This window comes from Haematobia irritans, chromosome 2 (genome assembly GCF_050003625.1).
Source record: "Haematobia irritans isolate KBUSLIRL chromosome 2, ASM5000362v1, whole genome shotgun sequence".
Classification (NCBI taxonomy): domain Eukaryota; kingdom Metazoa; phylum Arthropoda; class Insecta; order Diptera; family Muscidae; genus Haematobia; species Haematobia irritans.
The window spans coordinates 83,107,717-83,129,553 of record NC_134398.1 but is presented as its reverse complement, the minus strand read 5'-3'; the positions used below and the strand labels follow the sequence as shown (position 1 = coordinate 83,129,553).

General features: G+C 34.3%; 1 protein-coding gene across 2 annotated transcripts in view; it reads left to right on the top strand.

Annotated features, from left to right (window-relative positions):
* Nucleotides 1-21,578, top strand: part of LOC142225647 (dipeptidyl peptidase 4) — a 156,835-nt gene extending 135,257 nt beyond the window's left edge. For both annotated transcript variants that reach the window (XM_075295454.1, XM_075295453.1), the window contains 12 exons: nucleotides 691-1,413; nucleotides 1,494-1,767; nucleotides 1,835-2,102; nucleotides 2,187-2,481; nucleotides 13,289-13,421; nucleotides 13,486-13,674; nucleotides 13,752-13,876; nucleotides 13,936-14,322; nucleotides 14,389-14,574; nucleotides 14,642-14,799; nucleotides 14,859-15,064; nucleotides 21,147-21,578. In XM_075295454.1, coding sequence (XP_075151569.1) covers nucleotides 1,208-1,413; nucleotides 1,494-1,767; nucleotides 1,835-2,102; nucleotides 2,187-2,481; nucleotides 13,289-13,421; nucleotides 13,486-13,674; nucleotides 13,752-13,876; nucleotides 13,936-14,322; nucleotides 14,389-14,574; nucleotides 14,642-14,799; nucleotides 14,859-15,064; nucleotides 21,147-21,287 — 2,568 coding nt within the window. In that variant the 5' untranslated portion in view covers nucleotides 691-1,207 and the 3' untranslated portion in view covers nucleotides 21,288-21,578. The remainder of the gene's footprint in view (nucleotides 1-690; nucleotides 1,414-1,493; nucleotides 1,768-1,834; nucleotides 2,103-2,186; nucleotides 2,482-13,288; nucleotides 13,422-13,485; nucleotides 13,675-13,751; nucleotides 13,877-13,935; nucleotides 14,323-14,388; nucleotides 14,575-14,641; nucleotides 14,800-14,858; nucleotides 15,065-21,146) is intronic.
* Nucleotides 21,579-21,837: the final 259 nt, after the last annotated feature.

Sequence of the window (21,837 nt, the reverse complement as noted above, 5' to 3'; positions counted from 1 at the left end):
CGTTGCACTGAGTTTGCATCACTTCTTTAGGTGTGATCCGAATTCAATGTTTTGGGTGTAAATTAACAATTCTGTGATATTTTGTCAAATAAATAATTTTTTATAATTTTTAATGGATTCTAACGCTTGTCGGAAACGTTTGACCTCAAATATTTTCAAAAATTCTCAATTTTTTCAGATTGGATTTAGCACTTTTTTCGACAAAATTTAAGTGATTTGTACCATTTTATGAATTCTTACTCTGTTTTTAACCTATTTGAAACAAAAAAAGTTAAAATTACCCATTAAAAGTATGAAAAAACTAAGTTATAAAAAATTGAATTAAAAGAACATCATGGGTAGTTAAAGTAAAGAACATCATTGTGAGTGCATCTTCTGGAAGTGATTTTAAAGTTGTGCCTTTGGAAGAACTTCCAAACTTTTTTGCTGGGTACTTAATATCAAGATCTTAGATAAAACACCAACATATTTTTCAATGCTATTTAGCGATATTTCTGTGTTCCAATCTGAAGTCTACATTAAGAACGAAGTGTTATATTCTTTTGAAAAAATTAGAATAAGGGGAGGAATTTATTGAATACCCACCGGAAATAAAACAAAAACGTGAGAGAGCCAATCTTAACATCATTCTTGCAAATTGCATATTGTGAAAACATGCTTATAATATCCCACTTTTTGTTGTTTTTTCAGGTGCATAAAGGAGACATTGTGCGTGGCTGTGCCAATTAATAGGCGATTGTATTCAAGGAGTTATCCAATCATCCTTCAGAGGAACAAATGCGGCTTGACACAAATATATGGCACATCCATTGTCATCCACTGAAATATTCATGTGAATGCATCTGCATTGAAAACATTCGAAAGAATACAATCGAACAGAACATTTGTCATAAAAACAAGGTCAAAGTTGAAGAGCAACGTCAAAGGATTGTTCTCAGTGCATGAACAGTACAAAGAGAACAAATGAATGGCTCAGAAACTAGCATACCAAGGGAATCGAATTCAATGGATAAGCGATATTCTATTGTTCTACTGGGGTGATTGTAAGCTGAGCTTTGCAAGACAAGCACGGGGATAGTGAGCCAGTTAGAGTAGAGAAGAGAAGAGAAAAAAGCAGGCGAGGAATTTGTTTTATAGGCGGAGGAGGGGTGAAAGAGACTGGATACGATTCCTGCCATTAGCAAACTAAACAAAAATATAAACCCCAATGCACGCGAACATGACGTCTGACAAATCCGGTGGCGGCGGATCCTGGCGTCTGCCGCCCGACGAAACGCTTCAGATACAAGACCCCAAGCAAAAAGATCAAGACTTAGACCTAGATGAAGGTCACAATTGGCGATCTATAATATTTTCGCTATTAGTGATAAGTTTTGTTATAGCCGGTATTATAACAGCCATATATTTATTAGGGTAAGTCCGGATATCATGGTATGCAAAAGTAGCGTATATAGCTCAAGCTCTGGTTCTCTTTGTGTCCCTGGCTCTTACAGTTATGTAGATGAATTACTTTATTGGTCGGGACGTCGCATGATACTTGATGAGTATCTGCAGGGCGACTTGACACCATCTCGCCTACAACCGTCGTGGGTTACCACTAAGAAATATGTTTTCCAAGCGGACGATGGCGGCCTCTCGGTATTAGACACTGCCAACGATAAGGTCACCATATTGGCAACTAATCACACTCTAAGACAACTAAACGTACAGGGCTATGAATGCTCGAACGATCTGCGATATGTACTATTCAGACATAATGTTAAGAAGGTTCGTCAGTTCCCAGTCCCTTTATCGATACCAATTAAAATAATTTCTCTATTCTCTTTTCCAATAGATTTTCAAAAAATCATTTAATGCATTTTATACAATATACGATGTTGATAACGATCATCATATGCCTGTGAAATTAAAAGACTCACCCAAAGTCCAGAGGACACGCCTGCAATATGCAACCTGGTTGGGAAACACCACCTCACTGATTATCGTTGCCGACAATGATATTTATATCAGACAATCACCGGCCGATGAAGAAGATTTGCGTATCACCTTCACTGGCTATCAGAATCTCTTTTACAACGGAGTACCCGATTGGTTGTATCAAGGTAAGAAGTCTCTCTGAATTTGTAGATTGCTAGAATTTTCTGCGCAAACGTGAATTCATTCATTTTTCGTTTTTCTTATTTCAGAGGAAATATTCAATGAACCACAAGCTATTTGGCCCTCCCAAGATGGAACGCATTTCATGTATGCCTCCTTCAATGACTCGAATGTCGGTATGATGACATATCCTTGGCTAGCTTCGGGTGCAGTGATAACAGGAACTGGTGTCTCAGCTGGAAGTTCGTTTCCAGAAACGAAAAATGTACGATACCCCACACCGGGTACAGCAAATCCTGAGGTGAAATTGTGGATTGTCAATATAACAAATATCACTGACATTCAGCATATCCAGTTGAAGCCACCGCCATCGCTGGAAGAACAGTAAGTGAAACCGTTTTTTTTTATCACCTACACTATATACACGCAAAGAAATCTTTGCAGCTCTTAAAAAAGTTCAAACTTTTATCACAAAAATTAAGTTCGTTACAAAATTTTTATAATTGCTCTTAACATAAATCGTTGTGTTCTAAAACCACAACCGATTTCATCTCACTGTCCTATTTTGGCCATAGTAAGATATGCTCATTACCGAATAGTTTTGGAGCTAACTTAGTACAAAATTGATACTCTTAAATGGAAGTATTGATTATTTTGTTAAGGACATGTCCTATGGGGAAAGTGATTCTCTGCAGCAAAAGTGAATGAGTGCAGCCTCAAAAAAAATCGCTTCTGTAACATATACCCCAAACACATTTTGCTTCAAGCATATATATTTTCAGGATTGGTCCAAACCAAATATTGTTTGTATTGTTCAAACATATTATGTTTCACCTTAGGGCATACACTGGTAGAAAAAAATTTTAATGACATTTTCTTTGTGTGTTTCTTTAAGGCGCCAATTGGTTACTTCCTTTATTTTACTTGCAGCTTACTCTCTAGGTCTCTCTTTCTAAACGCATATATGCATTAATGTGGCTTTAACATTTGCCACATTAATGCACAGAGCTTAAATAAAAAGTTAGATGAATTTAGATTTATTTTTGAGTATTCTGGTATGGTTATATGGTTATTAGTGTCTCTGAGACGTGGCTGAAGGAGTCGACTCCCGATTCGTTCATTGAGCTTTCGGGGTATAAGGTATATAGGGCTGACAGATTGCTTGGAGGTGGTGGTGCTGCGATATATGTAAGGAATTATTTACGATCCGGCATGTTTGTGAAATCAGGTGTAGGTGAACCCATTGAACATGTATTTGTGGAGATTTCTTCTTCGGGAAGAAAACAGATGGTCGGCAGCGTTTATAGACCAAATAGTTCCATTAACATGCAAGCACGTTTTGATGTCAATGAGGGTTTAACAGTTTCTTCCACGGATCTGATAATTGCGAGGGATTTTAATTCCAATATACTTATGGATTCAAATTTGATATAACAGCCCAGCAAAAAAATTTGGAAGTTCTTCCAACGGCACAACTTTAAAAGCACTTCCAGAAGATGCACTCCCCATGATGTTCTTTATTTTAACTACCCAGGAAGTTCTTTTAATTAAGTTTTTTATAACATGGTTTTTTCATACTTTTAATGGGTAATTTTAACTTTTTTTTTGTTTCAAATAGGTTAAAATCAGAGTAAGAATTCATAAATTGGTACAAATCATTAAAATTTTGTCAAAAAAATGCTAAATCCAATTTTGAAAAAATGTGAATTTTTTAAAATATTTGAGGTCAAACGTTTCCGACAAGCTTTAGAATCCACTAAAAATTATAAAAATTATTTATTTGACAAAATATCACAGAATTTTTTAATTTACATCCAAAACATTGACTTCGGATCACACCTAAAAAAGTAATGCAAATTCAGTGCAGCGGCTGTTGAAATGGAGGACTTCCGTCCTATGACAAGTCCATGTTAAATTCATCGCTTCTGCGTCAATTTTGGCGACCGGACATATCCCCCAACGGACATTTCGCCCAAAATGATTTTTGGGCGTTATGACCTCCAGTGGGGCGGTCACATCGCCCAATTTTAGTTTGGACTTTATGTCCTCCCTCATCGCGGTCATAAGCCCCATAAAAAATGTGGGTGTTATGACCGTTTGAATATAATTGAATATAAACAATAGTTTAAAATAACAAAATATATATTTTTTTTAAATCATTCAAAAGCCATATATGATTACTTCATTTATCCATAAATTTTTTTTAAATATTTAATAGATAGATATGCCTCTTATTGACAAATATCGAATCCTGCTTTTATTGTGTATGCTGGAAGAAGATGTAAAACTAGCATATCTTGGATTCATCGTTTGTTTTAATTGTTTTTGACTGGAACATAATTTTTGACTATTTTTCTTGCGATTTCGTGCGATTGAAATGGAAAAGCGGCTAAAGTGGCACTACGAAGACCTATTTCGCTCGTGAAATAGGTCGGTTTAAGCTCCAAGACATTTGAATTATATATTGAAACATGAAAATTCGGAAACTGATAATTTTTTTCTTTTGAACAAACCAGACAAATCCTGAATTGAAAATTATGTATTTTAAACTGAAAATTGGAACAAGATGAGATGATCGATTTGCTGCTGATGGGTACGTGAAAAAAATCGCGAGCGCGATTTATTTCAAGTACCCATCAGCAGCAAATCGATCATCTCATCTCTTTCCAATTTTAATGTTTTGAACAAGATAATAAAACGAAAGTTGCAAGAATGTGAGGATGAACTGAATGTGATGAATTTAAAAAAGGATTCGCGCGCGCGATTTGGAGGCAGATGAGATGATCGACGTGCTGCTGATAGGTACTTGAAATAAATCTCGCGCGCGATTTTTTTCAAGTACCCATCAGCAGCACGTCGATCATTTCATCTCTTTCTCCAATTTTAATGTTTAGAACAAGATAATAAACTGAAAGTTGCTAGTATTTGAGGACGACGAGAATTCGCGCACGCGAATCCTTTGTTAAATACATCACATTCAGTTTGTCCGCAAGTTCTTGCATCTTTCCTTTTATTAACTTGATTTAAAAAATTAACACAGTAATACTGACATGTCGTTTGTAACCTTCGTAAATATTAGTAATTTCTTGTACACATAAGATAAAATGGAACGACCGAAAAAGGGACATCAATAAAACAATAGCATCTCCATCATCCATATTATTCATTATTTCAGTTACTGGGGTGGAACACAAAGAGACTGTATGCCAAATCGGCTTCCATAATAGTGGTTTGCTAAAATATCTTTTCCGGCATACTTTCGCACATTTAGTATTCAGTCATATGTTCTGATTTGGCAAATAGTGCTATGAGTTCTTGGGGGCTTTGTGGAGCGTTTTGCACCATTTTCTCCTTAATTTTCTTATATACCACGAGATCTGCACTGTCTTTCTAGTTACGGCATTTTGAATTAAATACCGTACGTATTTAGTTAACCAAAATTGGGGATCAAAACTACTTCATTTAGGACAGTTTTTGATTTGTATTCCGACATTATTTTCCCTATAAAATATTGGGCGTTTTGACAGCCTATTTTTTGGGACATATTACCGCGATGAGGGAGGACATAAAGCCCAAACTAAAATTGGGCGATGTGACCGCCCCATTGGAGATCATAACGCCCAAAAATCATTTTGGGCGAAATGTCCGTTGGGGGATATGTCCGGTCGCCGTCAATTTTGCACCACTTCCGGATCCAAAAAGAGCATTTTCTGTACTTTTTTGGCGACGCTTTTTTTGCTGGGAGATGTCTTCCATGGGTCTTGGGAGCCACCGTGGTGCAATGGTTAGCATGCCCGCCTTGCATACAGAAGGTCTTGGGTTCGATTCCTGCTTCGACCGAACACCAAAAAGTTTTTCAGCGGTGGATTATCCCACCTCAGTAATGCTGGTGACATTTCTGAGGGTTTCAAAGCTTCTCTAAGTGGTTTCACTGCAATGTGGAACGCCATTCGGACTCGGCTATAAAAAGGAGGTCCCTTGTCATCGAGCTTAACATGGAATCGGGCAGCACTCAGTGATAAGAGAGAAGTTCACCAATGTGGTATCACAATGGACTGAATAGTCTAAGTGAGCCTGATACATCGGGCTGCCACCTAATCTAACCTAACCTATGTGTCTTTACCCAACTAATACTTCCATTCCCACACATTTTTCATCCTCTAGCAGCTCTCTTCTTGATCTCTTCTTTGTCAGTGACGTACGTAATGTATTGTTATATGATCAATTGTCTGCGTCTTGTTTCTCCAACCATGATCTCATTTTTACGTGCTACAATTTCAGTACTCGCAGAATTGAGCAGACTTTCTCATACAGGGATTTTAGAAATTAGGATTACGATTTCCTCTGGGCTAATGTATCCATGGCATACGGTGTTTAGTATGGATTCAGTAGAGATGCAAGCTGTTTTTCTTCAGAGTAACATATACGCCTTGCAGGATCTTACGGTTCCGATGAGAACTGGGAAAGTATCATCTAAGTCCAAACCATGGACGACCGGACTACGCGATGAGTATCGGTCCGACAGGGACCGAGTTAATAGAATGATAAGATCAGCCACTACTGAGTACTACCTAAGGCGCTTTTCGTCTGCCTTGAGGTCCAAAGGGACATGGAAGATCATTCGTGAGATAGGAATTGGTAAGGACAGTGGTGCTAGTTCTGTTGATATTGATGTCGATGATCTGAATAATAAATTTATAGATGTACCCCACAGAAATACTGATCTTAGTTTTTACAGCTTTGAGTCTTCGCCTACCTCCGGAACTATAGGTAATTAATTCGCCTGTGTTGACCAGGCGGAAGTAGTAACATGTATTTCAATGGTGCGGTCGAATGCTATGGGTTATGAGGGAATATATCCGAAGTTCGTTAGAATTATACTGCCATATGTCACACATCTCTTCAATGGAATTATCACCACTAGTACTTTTCCTTCTATATGGAAATATGCTAAGATTATACCGCTACCCAAAGATTCGAATGAGTTTCGTCCCATTGCGATACTTCCTTATCTTTCAAACGTCTTTGAGAAGATACTGTATCGCCAGATGTACACGTTTTTGAATAGGAATTCCTTGCTATGCGAGAAACAATCGGGATTTCGTCCTAACCATGGTTGTGTAGGTGCCTTGGCTGAAGTTACTGAGAATATTCGAGGGAATTTCGAGGATGACAATATACATTTTCTTGTTCTTCTTGATCATTCCAAGGCATTTAACTGTGTGGATCATTTTATGCTGGGAGCTAAAATGCGTCATTTGCTTGTGTTTTCGTCTTCATCAGTCAAATTGATTTCATCATATATCTTTATAATCGTTTTCGGGCAGTGTTCTCTAAGTCTAGACCGTTGTCTATGAGGAAAGTAGTGCCCCAGGGTTCGGTAATCGGTCCACTTTTATTCTCTCTGTATAGTAATGATTTACCGAATCAACTGTCCTTCTGTGAGGTATATATGTATGCAGACGATGTCCAGATCTATGTTGGTAGCACGAGGGATGAACTAGATGAACGCGTAGATATGATTAACCATGATTTCTAATAGATTTATGCATGGGCAAGTGCAAATGGCCTGTGCCCTAACCCCACGAAATCTAAATGTTTGATTATAAGAAATAGGTTAACGCGATTTTATTGATATACGGATAAATGGGGAGAGACTTGAGATTGTCGACCGGGCGAAAAATCTAGGAGTGATGTTTAATAGTTCTCTTACTTGGAGGGATCACATTCATACGGTCATATGACATGCTTACTGTAAATTACGGTCGCTATGGGCCACGCAGTCGGTCACACCAATTCGAATAAGGACTATACTGGCTAAGACGTACAAACAGTACAACCAAACATTAGCTGTGGAAAGGTTCATTCGCCCGAACCGAAACATGTACAGTCCAGGCGTGTATAGATTTGTATCTGGCGTTTTCTTTTCAATGGCTCTATTAACCATGTTCCTTAATCTATATCTGTCCATAAAGCTCGAAAAATAATTGTATAATTAGATATAATTCATTTGGACGTCAATTGCCTGTTTCGGTATCAGGCTAACATGTAATATTAGTTCATTCTTACTATTTTTGGGAATCGTACGAAAACTTTCTTTTGCTTAGTTCATATTGAACTTATGTGTGCGGTCGTTGAACCTTGTACACACGATTTTGAGTACTATGTTCGGGTTTCATGTTAAAAACCACTTTATTTTCGCTATTACTTTTCCTTAAATAATCAAAATTATAAATGAAAACAAACATATTCCTGTAAACTCTTGCCGAAATCTAACTCATCAATTGAGTTTATTTGTCTGCTTTATTGAATTATTTTTATAAAGTAAGGGTTAATGACTTTATACTTTTGTCGGATTAATAAATCTTATACATGAACGGATGCTGCTACTTTTATCCAGGGCTGTGGAGTCGGAGTCGGAAGATTTTGCTGGAGTCGGAGTCGTAAAAATTTTGCTTGACTTCGACTCCGGCTAAACTAAATTTTTTAAAACACTTCACATTTTTGTAACTAAAAAAATTTTTACGCAAAATTACGCAAATTAGATTTATGAGGGGCTATTATACACAGGAGTAGAATTAGTATTATAGCTATCCATGGCAAATTTGGTTAAAGTCGGTTCAGATTAGATATAGCTCCAATATATGTCTTTCACCCGATATTGATTTAATTGGCCCTAACATAGAGGCCAGAATTTTACCTTTATTACCTTCAAATTTTGCATAAGGAGTACAATGGATGGTTAATGCTAATTTTCGTTGAAATCGGTTCAGATTTAGTTATAGCTCCCATATATATCTTTCGCCCGATTTAGACTCATATAACTAGCGGAGACCAAATTCTCATTTCCATTTACTCGAAATTTTGCCCCGAGAGTAGTTTTGCTCAAATTGGTATAGATTTGGATATAGCTCCCTTATTTGGGGAAATATGGTAGAAAATTTCATATTTTATACCCACACGCAGAGAATCAATCATATTCGAAGAGCAAAATAATATGATAGGAGCTATTTTTTCGACGACCATGTAACATTTTCACCTGCAACCATGTTGGCTCAGTGAACATGGTTCTAAGACAAATAAAATTGTCCTCATATAAAATGTTTTTATATTGATAAAAAAAAATTTTTGTTTCCATTAAAAGACAATGGTCACGATCTAAAATGTTATGGTATTCGTTAAAGTGTTTTTCTTCCAGTTAAAAGAACATGGTCACAATCTAAAATGTTTTGATCTTTATGAAAAAACTTTTTTCGTCGTCGAGAAAAGGACGCCACTTGAGAAAAGAAAACACAAAATTAACGTTATTTATTTGTTTTTATTTATTTATAAACTATGTTAATTCATTGTTTATTTGTATTTATAATGTCGTGCAAGCAAACATCATATATTTTTATGCACTCTATTTTGGTTCAATTTCAACAATAAGTAATCATTCCATATTTACTTCGTGCCCATCAAATGCACCAACGCAGACATCATGTAACTGCAAATAAAAATAAATACCATATATCAAAAAGCAGAACAAACAACAGGTACATTTTTTCAATTACACTTCTCTTTTTTGTGTTCACATAAAACCACATGCCACTTCTGAATAAATAAATTAACACAAAACACAGTAATTCCGTATTCTCCGTCCATTCCAAGAAACAATCAACACACGACTGACGTGCAAAATGAAAATCGTGTGTACATGTTCAATGCTTTTATAAAATTCTTTTCGCTGCAAAAAATTAAAAAATCACGAAAAAAATGTACATGGTCTTTATGGCCATGTAATGGTTCTAGACATGTCTATACGTAACCCATAAAAATACTTTTGTCCCTGCAAAAAAGTAAAAAAAATTGGATGGTCAGGTACATGATTTTCCCGGCCATGTAATGGTCTCAAATTCTATCATTTAAGTAATAAAACATGTTTGCGGCATTTGGGAACCATTTAAATGCTTATTGCCAACATATATTTGTCGAATTTTATCCAAATCGGTTCATATTTAGATGAAGCGCCATATATTCTTCCGATTTAAGTAAAAATGGCACAACGTCAGCGAAGATGTCCCCATACTTTCCACAGAAGATTTAGGTAAGGTTCCGCCTTTGTAAATATCCTCTAATACATGTGTATCGCCGGATAAATCATAAATGGACTTTGTCTTCATCTTTATATTTCACATATTTTTTTTACTTAATTGTGTTTCGTTTTCGGGCGTTAGCCGATTTAGATTTAAAGGCTAAAGACTTTGTAGAAGTTTACAAATATTTCTCCAAATCGGTTCTGATTTAAATATTTGTATATGCCCAGTCAGAAAAAAACCATCGGAAAAGCGTTGTAAAAGCGTTGTGAACGGTTGATACACGGTGGGAAAAAGCGTTGTTACAACCCCAAAATGATAACATCATTCCACGGTGTATCGATTGTATTTAACAACGTTTTCAAAGCGTCATGAAAACAATATTTTATACGCTTTTCCGATGGTTTAACGAACGCTTTGACAACCCCAAAATGATAACATCGTTATACGGTGTATCGATGGTTTTTACAACCATTAAAAAGCACTGAAAAACAACATTTCATTTCCAATTGTTTCTAGAATGCTTTAGGAGGGTTAGAATTATAATTTTACAGTACCTTAAAACCGCTATTGAAACAAAACAAAATTAGTGTTTTACACTTTACAAAGGAACATCAGAAAACTTAACAATTAACAATTACCCCCATTTTCATAAAGCTCCGTTAGTGTTCCGTTAACTAACCAACTTTTGAACCGTATTATGGACGAAATTATCATCTTGCATATATATTCCATAGCCAGTTAGGAACACAACTGACGAACATTTTTCACTTAAAGTTAACTGGAGAGAAGATATTTGCAATTTACTTTCTGTTATTTGGCAGTTAAAGCCTAACGGAGCTACATGAAAATGGCCGTTAATAGGAAAAATACATAACTAAGATTAAGATTGACATTTATAATTGGTAAAAAAATTATTTTAATATGGTCAAAAATCGATAAAGTGAAAACTAAATCAGTAAAAAAGGCATAAAAGTATACATATTTGTTGCAGATTTCTTTATATCTTGATGGGGAATAGCCCAAAGCAAATTTTCATAAAGTTTGTATTCCTTAAAATGAATTATTAAAGAAAAGTAATCTTGAAAATTTTGTGATTTTAGGGGCTAGTCATATGTCTTTATTATTTCCTATAGGTAATAGTTCAAAATTCACTCTTGGAAAAATTTTAAGGTACATTAAAAAGAGAATCCTCTACGACACTAAAATGAACTTAACAAAGGGAAAAGTTATACACAAATGTGCGTATTTCACACAAAACACTTCAGAATTTCTTAAGATTTGTACATTTTACCCCAAATGCACCAAAAGAACATTCTTGCAATACTGAACTCCAATTTTTTCCTTCAAACAATGAAATTTTCTTTAAAGGTGGGTATTAAGTTCGAGTTTAGGCGATAAAAACGTCATTTTTTCACGATTACTTTTCTTTAATAATCCATTTTAAGGAATACAAACTTTGTGAAAATTTGCTTTGGGCTTTTCCCCATCAAGTTATAATAAAATTTGCAACAAATATGTATGATTTTGTGAATTTTTCTTACTGATTTAGTTTTCACTTTAGCGATTTAAGCGGCTAAACTCGAAGTTAATACTCACCTTAACATGTGAAAAAAAAGTAATTATGTCTAACAAAATTTCTTCAATTAGTCGATAAATAAGTACTTGGGTTTTGGCGTGATGTCAGCGTTTAGTTTAGTTAAAACTTTCTACTCATTTGTAAAATTACCCAAATTGTTGTTCCTAGTGGTTTCACTGTTAATGTACATATTCACTTTATATGATAAAGGAACATTATCCTATTATAAATCAATTCCTATCAACAATAATACCTCCATTACTCATTAAAAACCATTGGACATTGATGGAACATGCATTTTCAACGATAATTTTATGGAAAATTTACTATTTAAAAACCGTCAATTAATTTGTTTAGCAAGCGTTGTTTCAACATTGGGTCCCAACGCTGTTACAACGCTCAATATTTATAACCATCGTAAATTTCTGACTGGGTGGGAATGTAAACCTTCATATAGCACCCAATAAATTTGTAGGAGTTGAGATGGTATCACAAATGTTTGTCTATATAGTGGTGAAGGGTATAATATAGTCGGCCCTGCTCGACTTTAGACTTTACTAAGTGGTTTTAATTTTATTTTAAGACAATATACCTATATACTCGTACATATGTCGAATATTGGCAGAAAATTCTTTCAAAAAATTTATTTCTATAAAAAATTTAGTCAAATTTTTATTTCTTTAAAAAATTTAGTCAAAATTTTATTTCTATAGAAAGTTTTGTCAATATTTTATTTCAATAGAAAATTTTGTTAAAAAGTTTATTTCTATAAACAATTTTGTCAAAATGTTATTCCTATAGATATTTTGGTCGAAATTTTATTTCTATAGAAAATTTTGTCAACATTGTATTTCTATAGAAAATTTTCTCAAAATTTTATTCCTATAGAAAATTTTCTCAAAATTTTATTTCTAGCAAATTTTCTCAAAAATAAAATTTTAAAATTTTATTTCTATAGCAAATTTTCTCAAAATTTTATTTCTATAGGAAATTTTCTCAAAATGTTATTTCTTACTGATGCTCATTGATACTCACTGCTAAGACGAAAACTTATAAAAATGACTCGACTGATGAATCATAAATGCATTTTTGAAAAAATGCCTAAACATTATTAATATTATACATATTTCCCATATTTATACCCTGCGCAAGATGGTTGGATGGACGCATGTTTCGGAATTACCACATTCCTCATCAGCATCCTCTACTTGCAGCAAAACTATCAACCAATTATCAGAACAAATTCAGGCAGTTCACTAAACCCAAAAGTAAACCACATTTGAACATTCCGAAAAAAGGTTTCACATGATAGCCGGCTTTTGCCGAAATAAATTCGTACAAACATATCTCACCGTCAAATCATCGATTTGACGGTGGCAAAGGAAAGAGGTATGTTTGTACGAATTTATTTTGGCAAAAGCCGGCTATCGGAGTCGAGCGAAATTTGCTCAACTCCACAGCCCTGCTTATATCTTAAAAGCTTCCTTACGTAGAACATCTCAGATTTCTTATGATAAACGTATTTGTATTGTTTCAGTGATTACTACCTGACATCAGCTGGTTGGGTTACCGATAAAAACGACCAGGTCTCCGTGGTGTATATGATGCGATCACAGAATTACAGCGTCATATCGACCTGCTTCGTCGATCAGAATTGGGAGTGTTCCGAGGTAAGCGGGGTCTTGTTAAGTTTTGCTAAGATCAAATATCTCAGTTTTACCTTCTCTCGAGCAGATTCATGCAGAACGAGCACCAGAAGACGAATGGCTTGATGTACTGCCTCATCCTGTCTTTGCTCCGGACGGTAACAGTTTTCTGATTCTGGCCAGTGTACAAGAATCAGGAACGGAGCATTTCACTCACATAAAGCATGTGACTATTGAACAACAGAGAATATCGGTCATATCTCATGGACGATATGAGGTATGTAAGATCAGCATTATCTCGCTCTCCCCACGATTTTCCTCTTATCTTGATCGTAATAACATTGCTTATTATAGGTATTGAAAATACTTTGCTGGGACACAGCTAATCATTTGGTGTACTATCTGGGCACCAAAGACAAAAAACCCGGCCAACGTCACCTGTACACTGTGAGAGATCCCGTCAACGATGACAATCGAAAGTAAGTTCCCCAACATGCCTGCCTCTGTACTATCACTAATGATACACGTTCATTTCCAGGACGGAGCCTAATTGTATTACTTGCGATTTAGGCGAGGCACTTTGGAGCAGTCGATATTATTATTTGAATTGCTCTCACTTCGATGCCTTCCTGGCGCCCAAGTCTTCCGTTGCCACGCAATCTGGAATTTCATTTTATATCCTGGATTGCCAGGGCCCTGGTTTACCCGTATCGGGTGTACACGCTTCCAAAACGCATAGCCTGGTTAAAGTGCTCTATGATACGAGACTTTCCTACACTGATCGATTGAAGAAATTGGCCTTGCCTACGCAAAGGTCATTCGAAATATCTCTGCCCCATGGCAGTAGGGCTCAAGTGCAATTATTGCTGCCACCTAGCTGGCGAGAAGAGTTAAGAGATGCTGCTTTTCCAGTGGTTGTTGAAGTGTAAGTTCAAAATTCTAGTATTCACTGTTCTACCTACTCTAATTCCCTCTTTGTCTGTTACAACAGCAATGGACGACCTGGATCTGAGTCGGTGTCCGAAAGATTTCGTGTGGACTGGGGCACATATATGTCGTCGCGCAATGATGTCATCTATATACGCCTCGATGTCCGAGGGGCCAAGGGTCAGAGTAAGAAATCACTTTATCGGCGCCTAGGTGGCGTTGAAGTGCAAGATCAAATATCTGTCATACGGTAAGTGTCCCATTCCAACACTGCTCTCATCGTTTTAATTTGATCTTTGGAATATTTTTTGTTGCAGATATCTCCTGGACACTATAAGTTTTTTAGATGAAACACGTGTCGGTATTTGGGGTTGGGGTTATGGTGGCTATGTTACCTCTATGGTGTTGGGCACCCAACAGGATGTCTTTAAGTGTGGCATAGCCATATCGCCAATCGCCGATTGGCTTTACTACAGTAAGTTGAGCCGACCCTGTTGAGGTGATTTAATTTGTCATTTGAATCTTTTTTTGCAGATTCAGCATTTACAGAACGAATTCTCGGTCTACCAGCTGAAAACTATAAAGGATATGTGGAAGCTGATGCGACGCAAAGAGCGAGGCTCATTAAATCCCATTCATTTTTCCTAATACACGGGTTGGCCGACTCAACGGCACCTTATATCCATGGGGTCCAATTGGCGAAATCCCTGACTGATGCCAATGTTTTGTACAGATATCAGGTATGTTTCGATAGATGCGTGGGCGGTTCGATAAGTTATTAGTCACATAAAAGAAGAACCCATCGCTACACTCTCCCCCTATCAGGCGGGGATAGATTGCATAACGAGCGAATGTTCATGTCCGAAATCTCCGAAATTTTCTTGAAATCTCTCATTCAAATGACTACGTTTAACAGGATTTAATTAAAAATACAATGCTAATAAAGAATAATTATGAAAATAGTATATAGTATATTTATTTATTTAATCAAACTGAGCCCCCATGGGCCATATGTTGATAGATATATAAAGTAGAGCAATAATGAGATTTAAAATATTAATTACATACATCAAAAATTGCTAAGGCACTAACACGAAAAATTCTAAAACTATAAAAAAACTTAAAAATCTAGCAAACTCCTCAATGCACATTTCTAAAAAAATAATGAATAAGTGTGAGACAGAGATTGTCAATGACTAAACTGCTAAGCTTCGTGAGAAAAATGGGATATTAACTTTTTTTTGAAAACATGAACACTATTCGATAATTGCTTTATGTTTTGAGGTAAGGAGTTCCACAGTCTCGTAACTCGAATTGCAAACGAGCGCTCCAGAATATTATGGTTGAAATGCTCAATGCGTATTTGAGTGGTCCTTGTTGTACTCAAGAACCGGAAATAAGATATAAGATATGCTGGTTTACCTGATTTCAAAACACCATAAAGAAAACAAAGACATCGAATATCAAGATAACGCTCAAACGAGCATCCCAGAAATTCATTAGCAAAGCGTGAATAGTTGTGTCTACAGTTTTTACCGAATACAAAACGAAGCAGAGAATGGAAACATGAAGTAAGTTTAGACAAACTTGATCTACTTGACCCCATATAAACCTCTACACCGTATAAAATATGTGGCATAAGTAGTGAATGCGCCAGCATTCGTTTCACAGGAAGCGGGAGAATAACGTTCAAATTATATAGTTTCTTCAGTACGAAGTTAACTTTTGAACATATCTTGGCTATATGGAAATCGAATTTAAGTCTATGGTCAATGTGAAACCCAAGAGAAATAATGGAGTCACTAAAACTAATTAAATTGTCTTGGATCACCATATCTCTCAGTGTGATCGGCTGGCGGGGATTTTCAAAAGCCATGATCTTTGTTTTACTGACATTAATGGACAAGTTATTTCTGCTAGCCCAGTTATAAATATGACCGATGTCATGATCCAAATTCAATAGAGCATCATGCGTCGTGCCAGATGCGCAGGTACTAAATAATTGAATATCATCGGCATATATAGCCATATCAAAATGTTGAACACAATGTACAATGTCATTAATATATAACATAAACAGTATAGGACTATGTACAAATTGTTCGATAAAAAGGACGAAATAAGTCTACAGGAAAAAAACCGACAGATCAAATTGCCGGTAGAGTTTATGTATTAATGAGTTGTGATCCACGGAATCAAAAGCCTTGCTTAAATCAAGAGCAGCAATTTAAAAAAGAGCAGCATGTTAAAACCATTTATGCAGTAAACAAATACACTTAGCAAAATATTGTCGTTATGCCAAAGATTTCATGTTCTTAAAATACGATGCTCTTTTTGAAATAAACATCCGTTGCTGAACATCCGTCCAGACTCCGTGGTTTCTAGAATGTAAAAAAGTAAGGTCCAAGATTTTCACAGACATCATGATTAAAACCATTGCAAAATTTATCAAAATGCGCTATGGGACCAATGACCAGATTCTGTGGCAAAAACTCAGTTTTTTGATAGTGGAAATTCAAAAAACTGATAATAAAAATCTGTTACTGTCATCCTAAAATATGTGGCGACTCATTGTTCCTAAAACAATCTGGCAAAGTTGGAACTTTTCAGTATGTTTAAATTTTGATAAGTTAGTTAAAAAACACATTATAGAAAATTGGACGTACAAAAGAAACTAATAAGAAAATTCACATTATGCAAAATGGAAAATATTACTAAAGATACATAGAATAGCATCAAATATATTCCAAATTCATATGTCTTTGTGTCAAAAGCATTGTCTTGTGTTAAAGTGATACGTTTTTTTTGTAATTTTCATGTAATTTTTGTATTTCGTGGAATAGCGTCCGGCTTACGATGAAAAAATTCAAAATATTAAAAAAAAATTCAGTGTTTTTTAAAATAATCAATTTTCAACTCGTAATATATTAACTGTAATAGGATCGGAATCCATTTGGTATAGTAAACTAAATACGTTCCAAATTTTCGGGAAATGTAAATTAAGCATGTATGGCATCAATAATTAGGAAAACTGTGTGCAGTCATTACACTGTTAGAAAAATATGTTTTTCATATGTTCCGATATAAACAAAATGTGTTTCGGGCACAATTTTAAAACACAATATATTTAAGTGCAAACATGTAATGTTCCTAAACTATGTTAGAATATATTATGTTTGGGGAATGAATGTTTCATAAAAATCATATGTGTGAATGCAAACATATGTTAGAATATATTATGTTTGGGGAATGAATGTTTCATAAAAATCATATGTGTGAATGCAAACATATATAAATTTACAAATTTCGACTAAACATACATATGTTGTGATATTTTATTCAAAGCGACAGAGAGAGAGAGTTTTTTGATAAGGCCAAAAATTTGATATGCTTAAGTCTAAATATTATTTAATTTGAATAAAGAGAATAGACATTCGGAACCAAGAGAATAGACATTTGAAAAACAAGCAGCATATGTTTTCGCCTTGAGAGCAACGAAACGAAAGGGCACTATACTCTTTTTAGAGTTGGGACAGTAAAATGAAATAAGGGGGAAATAGTGAAAAATTACACAGTAAAATGTATAAAAACAAAATTTAGTTCCTCTTTATTAATAAGTAGTCCACGAGGAGTTGACGGACACCTTCAAATATAAAAGCGGGCATTAAGTTCGAGTTTTGCAGCTAAAACAATTTAAAAATTTATTTTCTTTAAAATTATAAATATTAAAGAAAAATAAAAGGCATTTTAGAGCGATGGTGTTAAATGCTAGTAAAAAAGCTGTTCATACTCGACTTCACGTTCTTCTCTTGTCAGAGTTTTTGAATTCCTTCCAAATTTTAAAGTTTTGTACCAAACACAGTTTTTTGTTACAAAATTGTTATTTTTGCAAAAAAAAAATTATTTTATCCAAAAATCAGTCAATTTCGTTTATATCAAGCACTGTGACTTTAATAACCCACATTTCGAAGTTTCATTATAAAAATAAAAAAAAAAAAAAAAATAATTAAAAAAAAAGTTTTCGGTCGGAGCAGGGATTGAACCCACGACCCTTTGCATGCAAGGCAGACATGCTAACCACTGCTCCACGTGGCAAACAAATGTATGTTTCTGTTAAATAATGCTATGTTTGCATGGGCTCGTGGGCGCTGCAAACTATGCTATATAAATGTAACTTATAACGATAATTATCTGCTGGTGACTATAACAGCTACGTAGCCCAGTGGATAGTGTGTTGGCTTACAAACTGTATGGTCCTCGGTTCGATTCTCCGTGCAGGCGAAAGGTAAAATTTAAAAAAATTATAAAAGTTAATAATTTCTTCAACATTATTTGTATTACAGAAAAAGGTGCCAACAACTAAAAGTGAAAATTACGAGTATGTTAGGGAATGAGCACAATCGTCTTTGGGAAAAATTCTTCCAAGCATATAATATTTTTGGGCTCAAAATGCTTCCAAACATATAATATGTTCACATAAAACAAACATATTAATGTTTCGGCAGTATCCAATAATATATGTGCTTCCTGCAAAATATGTTTGGAACATATGTTAAAGAAGCGATTTTTTTTGAGGGTGTAGGAAAACTTGTAATGTTTGCGCTCAAGTCAATCAAAAATGGAAGAAACACAAATAACAGATTCGTCATGTGTACCCATTGGATCTTTGCGGGAAGTGAAATTAAAATTAAAATAAAAACCGACTTGATCATACAAAGAAGGACTCGTGGATGCAAAATATAACGGATGTTTTCAATAGAGCCACCTTTGTGCACAACTTAAGCAAATCAAGGTGAAACAAATTTGGCATGTATAGTTGGAATGTTATTTCTACTCCCTGTGCAAAGTTTCACGTAAATCGGAGTAAAACTTTGGCCTCTGTGGTCACATGTGTCTAAATCGGGCGAAGGATATATATGCGAGCTATATCTAAATCTGAATCGATTTCAACCAAATTTAGAACACTTGAAAATACTATCAATTCTTTGTACAAAATTTGATTCAAATCAGGGTGAAACTCTGGCTTCTGGGGCCTTGTAAATGTATATCGGGGGAAAGATATATATGGGAGCTATATCTAACATAAATCCGAAGATCAATAACGTTCTATTATTATACCCAATATACATACTTGTACAAAATTTGAAGTCGATTGGTCTAAAATTGCAACCTAGACATTGATTACGAAAATGTGTTCACAGGCAGACTGGTGCAGGGTAGAAATAATAACGGTTACAGTGGGCGGATCGATCTGAAAATTCATATGAGCTCTTCTGACGTTATATACATCATGTGTTCCAAATTTTTAACCTATAAAAGCATTTTTTTATTTTTCCCTTTGAAACCGGTCATTTGCCCAATGGACTGAATAGTATATGTGAGCCTGAAATAAATCGCGCTACCACTTTAACTTAAGGTTCTAAATTTGAGTTTTTTTAACTGGTGTTAAATTGAGTTTCTCGGTGTTTATTGTATGGAAAAAATACTTGCTACAAAATAAAAGGAGAGGCAATTTATTTAATGCAAAGTCATCAACTACACACAGAAAAAATATCACCAAAATATTTGCAATTAAAAAGTTGATTGAAGTTGAAAATTTGTCATCTAATAAATTAATTGATACAAATAACTGTTTAATCAAGATAGAAACATTAAGTTAATTAAGTCAATGATTGACAATTTTAAAATTTTTAATTAAAAATTACTTGATACAATTAACATTGTAATCAAACTCGGAAACTAAGTCAGTAAAAAAAGTGAAAATTTTTTAGTTAAAAATTTATTTCAACCAATCAATTGTTAATCAAACTTAAAACACTAAGCCAATGCAGAAAGTAATTGAAAATAGTTACTTTTTTAATACAAAATGAATTGAGTTTTGCAATCAACATCATTTAAAATTAATTGTATCGATTAAAAAATTAATAGAAATTTGCTAATGAAACCAATTAATTTTTTCATCAAGTATTTCGTGATTGAAGACATTTCAATTAAAAACTTAATTGGATCAATTAATTTCGTGATTGTGCAGGAATAAAGAATCTGTTCTGAAAAGAATAAATTTTCAGACATTAAAATAAATCAGAATTGTTTGATAGTTTTGCAGCTCTCCTCTGATAGGATTTGAACAAAACTGCAGAAAAAACGAATGAATTCAAGTACAATCATAAAATTTAAAAGAGAATTGTGTCGTATCCATACTTGAATTCTTCGCTTCTTTGGCTAGGAATCAATACCAAAAGACAAAATCTATGGAACCGAACATGCATTTTTTTCAGTGCAAGCAATTGTCTCAAATTTTATCATTTAATAATGGAACATAATTGTGGCATTTTACAACCATTTTATTGCTTATTGCCAGCATACGTTTTTTCTCGGACAAAATGCATGGTTTTCGAGACAATTAAAGCATTAAATGGATGCGGTGACATTAAACAAGCGTTGAAGTTATTACAATTTTCCGATCAACTTGGAAGGTTGTTCAGCTTCAAACATCATGACCTTCTGCAGCTGTACGCAACACAATTTATATAAATTAGCCTTATGTTAATTGGAATAACATTTGTCAGTGATAGTTCGTCAGACTAATGTTAGCTTTTCTCTGGGTGAAGTAATGTGATGTAATACTTGGTGTTATTTTATTTACAATCAAATTTATTACAAAGCCCACGCACACAAATTCGTTGTTTAATTTACTAATTTCAGCCAATGGTAATAATATAAAACGAGATTAAGATTGTTCTGTATTGGACTATGCCAATATCTCTCATCTGGTGGAGTTCAACACTATTTATTAATAAATTATCATAATTTTATTTGCAGACTTATGCCGATGAAGATCACGAATTGGAAGGTGTTCTCGAGCATGTGTACTCTTCCATGGAACACTACTTCTCCGAGTGCTTAAGCTTAGATCCCGATGATACAAAACCAAACCTCGATCAAATTGTACCGGCGGAATAAATCGAACGTGGATAATTCCATTACGGGTCAACATGAAAATTGAAAAGAAAAATCAAACTTAAGCCTTGTCATCATCATTTCCCCTCTTCCATAAACATATACATCGTCTGTCCTCAGCAAACACTCATATACACATTATATCTCGTCCGAGACATCTATAATATTAAGAGATTTCTAAAAGCATTACACTTAAAGTTATATTTATTAAAATCTATTGCTCAATGAAAAATGTAAGAAATTTATATTAAGGTTCGCTTACTCGACTAAAACAATAACATTCATGCAATCCAATCGTAGTAGGCTATTAAGAATATATATATATATATATATATATATATATATATATATATATATATATATATATATATATATATATATATATATATATATATATATATATATATATATATATATATATATATATATAAATATATATATATATATATATATATATATATATATATATAATATATATATATATATATATATATATATATATATATATATATATATATATATATATATATATATATATATATATATATATATA